Source organism: Propithecus coquereli, unplaced genomic scaffold (genome assembly GCF_000956105.1).
Source record: "Propithecus coquereli isolate 6110/MARCELLA unplaced genomic scaffold, Pcoq_1.0 Scaffold53, whole genome shotgun sequence".
NCBI lineage: Eukaryota > Metazoa > Chordata > Mammalia > Primates > Indriidae > Propithecus > Propithecus coquereli.
In genome coordinates, this window is record NW_012151174.1 from 1,396,642 (window position 1) to 1,399,462 (window position 2,821).

The window sequence follows — 2,821 nt, forward strand, 5'->3', positions numbered from 1 at the left end:
GGCCAGGGAAAGTCCGGCGGCGGCAGCCAGGGATCCCCGGGTGGCAGACGTCGCCCGATTGTTCGGGGAGCCAGTGGATGAAGAGGTTCCCGAGCCCAGGCCCAGGTCCAGGCACGCGATCGCCGGAAGCCTGGCTGCGTTGCCGTATCTCCGCCTCCGTCAACCACTTAGCGTTTTAGGCCTTAATTACCAGCAGTTTCTTCGCCAATATCTGGAAAATTACCCGATTGCTCCGGGCAGAATACAGGAGCTTGAAGAACGCCGCAGGCGGTTTGTGGAAGCCTGCAGAGCAAGGGAAGCGGCGTTTGATGCCCAGTATCTTCGTAATCCTCGGAGGATGGATTTTGATATTTTAACATTTACTGTTGCTCTGACTGCATCTGAAGTTATCAATCCTCTGATAGAAGAACTTGGTTGTGATAAGTTTATCAATAGAGAATAATTAAGCGATGACTACTTCAAGAGCATCTCTGCACTCAAGACAGTTTTACCAATCCTGTAACTTGATGTTAAGAAGCCAGAGTATATTGAGAATAAGGCAATGGACAGTTGGGGGTCGGGGGGGAAGAAGCTTATCACAAAAAAGCATCACAAAAGAAATAGAAAGCATTATAAGACGCCTGCGACGTTCTTTGAGTTTGTGATTGATCTACATTCTTTTCCCTGCGTTATGGGAAATGTCTGTCAATATTGCTTCATTCGAAAGTAATAGAATGGTTTTATAAAACTGAGACTCGATGAAGAAAAATCACCAAGAACACAGCCAATGATGATGAAAGAAATGAAGAATAAAGAAAGACTAGATGAAAAGAATAAAGAATTACACCTGAGACTTGAAAGCTATGGCCAGAACTTGAAATTGTCAGACAATGTGCTCTCTTCATGTCGGATTCAACAGAAGTTTTTAGTGTAAGATTGATTTTGTGTTTTCTGAGGCATTTCAAGTGGCAAGCAAAGTAAATAGTGTATATATTACATGACAAATCATGTTTTCAGGAATACCAAATTTCTAGATTTTTTTCTTTCAATTTTTTATTTTTATTTAAAGTGGGTTTTTTTTTTTTTGGTATATAATGTATTCACAAGCCAAAAATATATAAAATGTACTGTGAAAAGTCTTCCATTCTTGTCCTCCTTTACCCAGTACCCACCACAACAATTCCCCTTCTGCCCTTCTAGTTCCCTTAGGTATACACAAGCAAATACACATCTGGGTTTATTTGTTCCATTTCTTCACAAAAGTTGGTATATCCACTGGTTGGTCCATTGCTTTTTCATTAAGAACATATCTTAAAGAGCCTTCCAACCCTCTGTATTTACCCATTCTTTTTTGAAGCTGCATTTTATTCCATTCTGTAGTTACGTTGTAATTTACTTAACCAGGAACGTATTGAGGGACATTTAGGTTATTTTGCTTTTTTTTCTATTGGCAAAAATAATACAACAGTCCATCTTGTGTGCGTATCATGTGGCATGTGCACAAATACAGTATTGCTTTGGTTCTAAGTGCACTTTGCATATTTTAACATTTCTGAAATTGGGTTATATCTTACAACTGATGGTGTAATACCACATTTTTTCCTTAGGTTTTCATAGAACTAATGATGTGTCTTAGCTTCTTAGATTTTTTGTTGTATGTAATATCTGTAGGATAAATTCCCAGAAGTGGGAATTCTGGACTAATTTTATAGATAGTGCTAAATTGCGTTCCATACATGTACTGCTTTCCATTCCCACAAGCATTTGATGCACATGGATATTTACCTAGCCAACACAAAAAACCCTCAAATATCTGGATTTTACCAATCTGATAGTTGAAAAAGTGGTATATCAGTTTTAATTTGCTTTTATCTTACTATGAGTGAAAATAGATATCTTTTCATTTAAAGAATCAAATATATCCCCTTTTCCATGAACTGTTATCTGTTCATAGCCTTTATCCATTTCTCTCCTGAATAATTTTGTCCTTTCTTTACTGACTCTGGTAGCTATTTATGTGTTAGTGAAATGAGGCATGATAGTAGCTTGTGAGTTACAAATATTTTTTTCCCAATTTGTCATTTGTCTTTGGCTTTTCTTTCTTTCTTTCTTTCTTTTCTTTCTTTCTTTCTTTTTTTTTTCAGAGACAGGGTCTTGCTCTGTCACCCAGGCTGGAGTACAGTGGCATGATCACAGTTCACTGCAGGCTCTAACTCTTGGGCTTAAGGGATCCTCCCACCTCAGCCTCCCAAAGTGCCAGGACTTCAGGCATGAGCCACCATGCCCAGCCTGTCTTTGGCTTTTCTGAAAGCCTTTTGGGTGTAGGGATTTTTATTTGTTTCCTGTTTTCCATTAAGTTAAACCTGCAGGATTTTGAATCTCAAGGTTTCTCAGTCTGTGTGGATGTGTGTGGATGGGCTTTCATTGTTCATATTTGAATCTTTGAATCATTTGGAATTTATCCTGAGGTACAATATAAAGATTCTGTTTTTTTTTAAAGATGGCTGCCTGGTTGGTGTAACACCAGTTACTAAGTGGTCCATCTTTTCTCCACTAGTTTTATTTTAAGATGCCTTTTCATATAGAAACTTTTAGATTGTACTAGTTCTAAATCTGGTAATGCTATAAGCCCTCATTATACTTCTTTCTCAGAGTGATTCTGGCTTTTTTTGTCATTGTCCATTATATTACTATATAAACATCAAAGTCATTATACCTTATTTCAAACAAAACCTTTTTATTAAAATCATATTATGCTTAATTAACTCAAGGATAACTACTATCTTTAAGATACCATCTTCCTATCCAAATGATCTATTTTTCAAAAGACTTCCTTTGTATC

At 37.4% G+C, this 2,821-nt stretch overlaps 1 protein-coding gene across 1 annotated transcript in view; it reads left to right on the forward strand.

Moving 5' to 3' along the window:
• The window catches only part of EID2 (EP300 interacting inhibitor of differentiation 2), a 1,681-nt gene extending 943 nt beyond the window's left edge, over positions 1-738 (forward strand). Inside the window, exon 2 of the mRNA XM_012656973.1 lies at positions 7-738. Within this exon, the coding sequence (XP_012512427.1) occupies positions 7-442 (436 nt within the window). The 3' untranslated portion in view covers positions 443-738. The remainder of the gene's footprint in view (positions 1-6) is intronic.
• Positions 739-2,821: the final 2,083 nt, after the last annotated feature.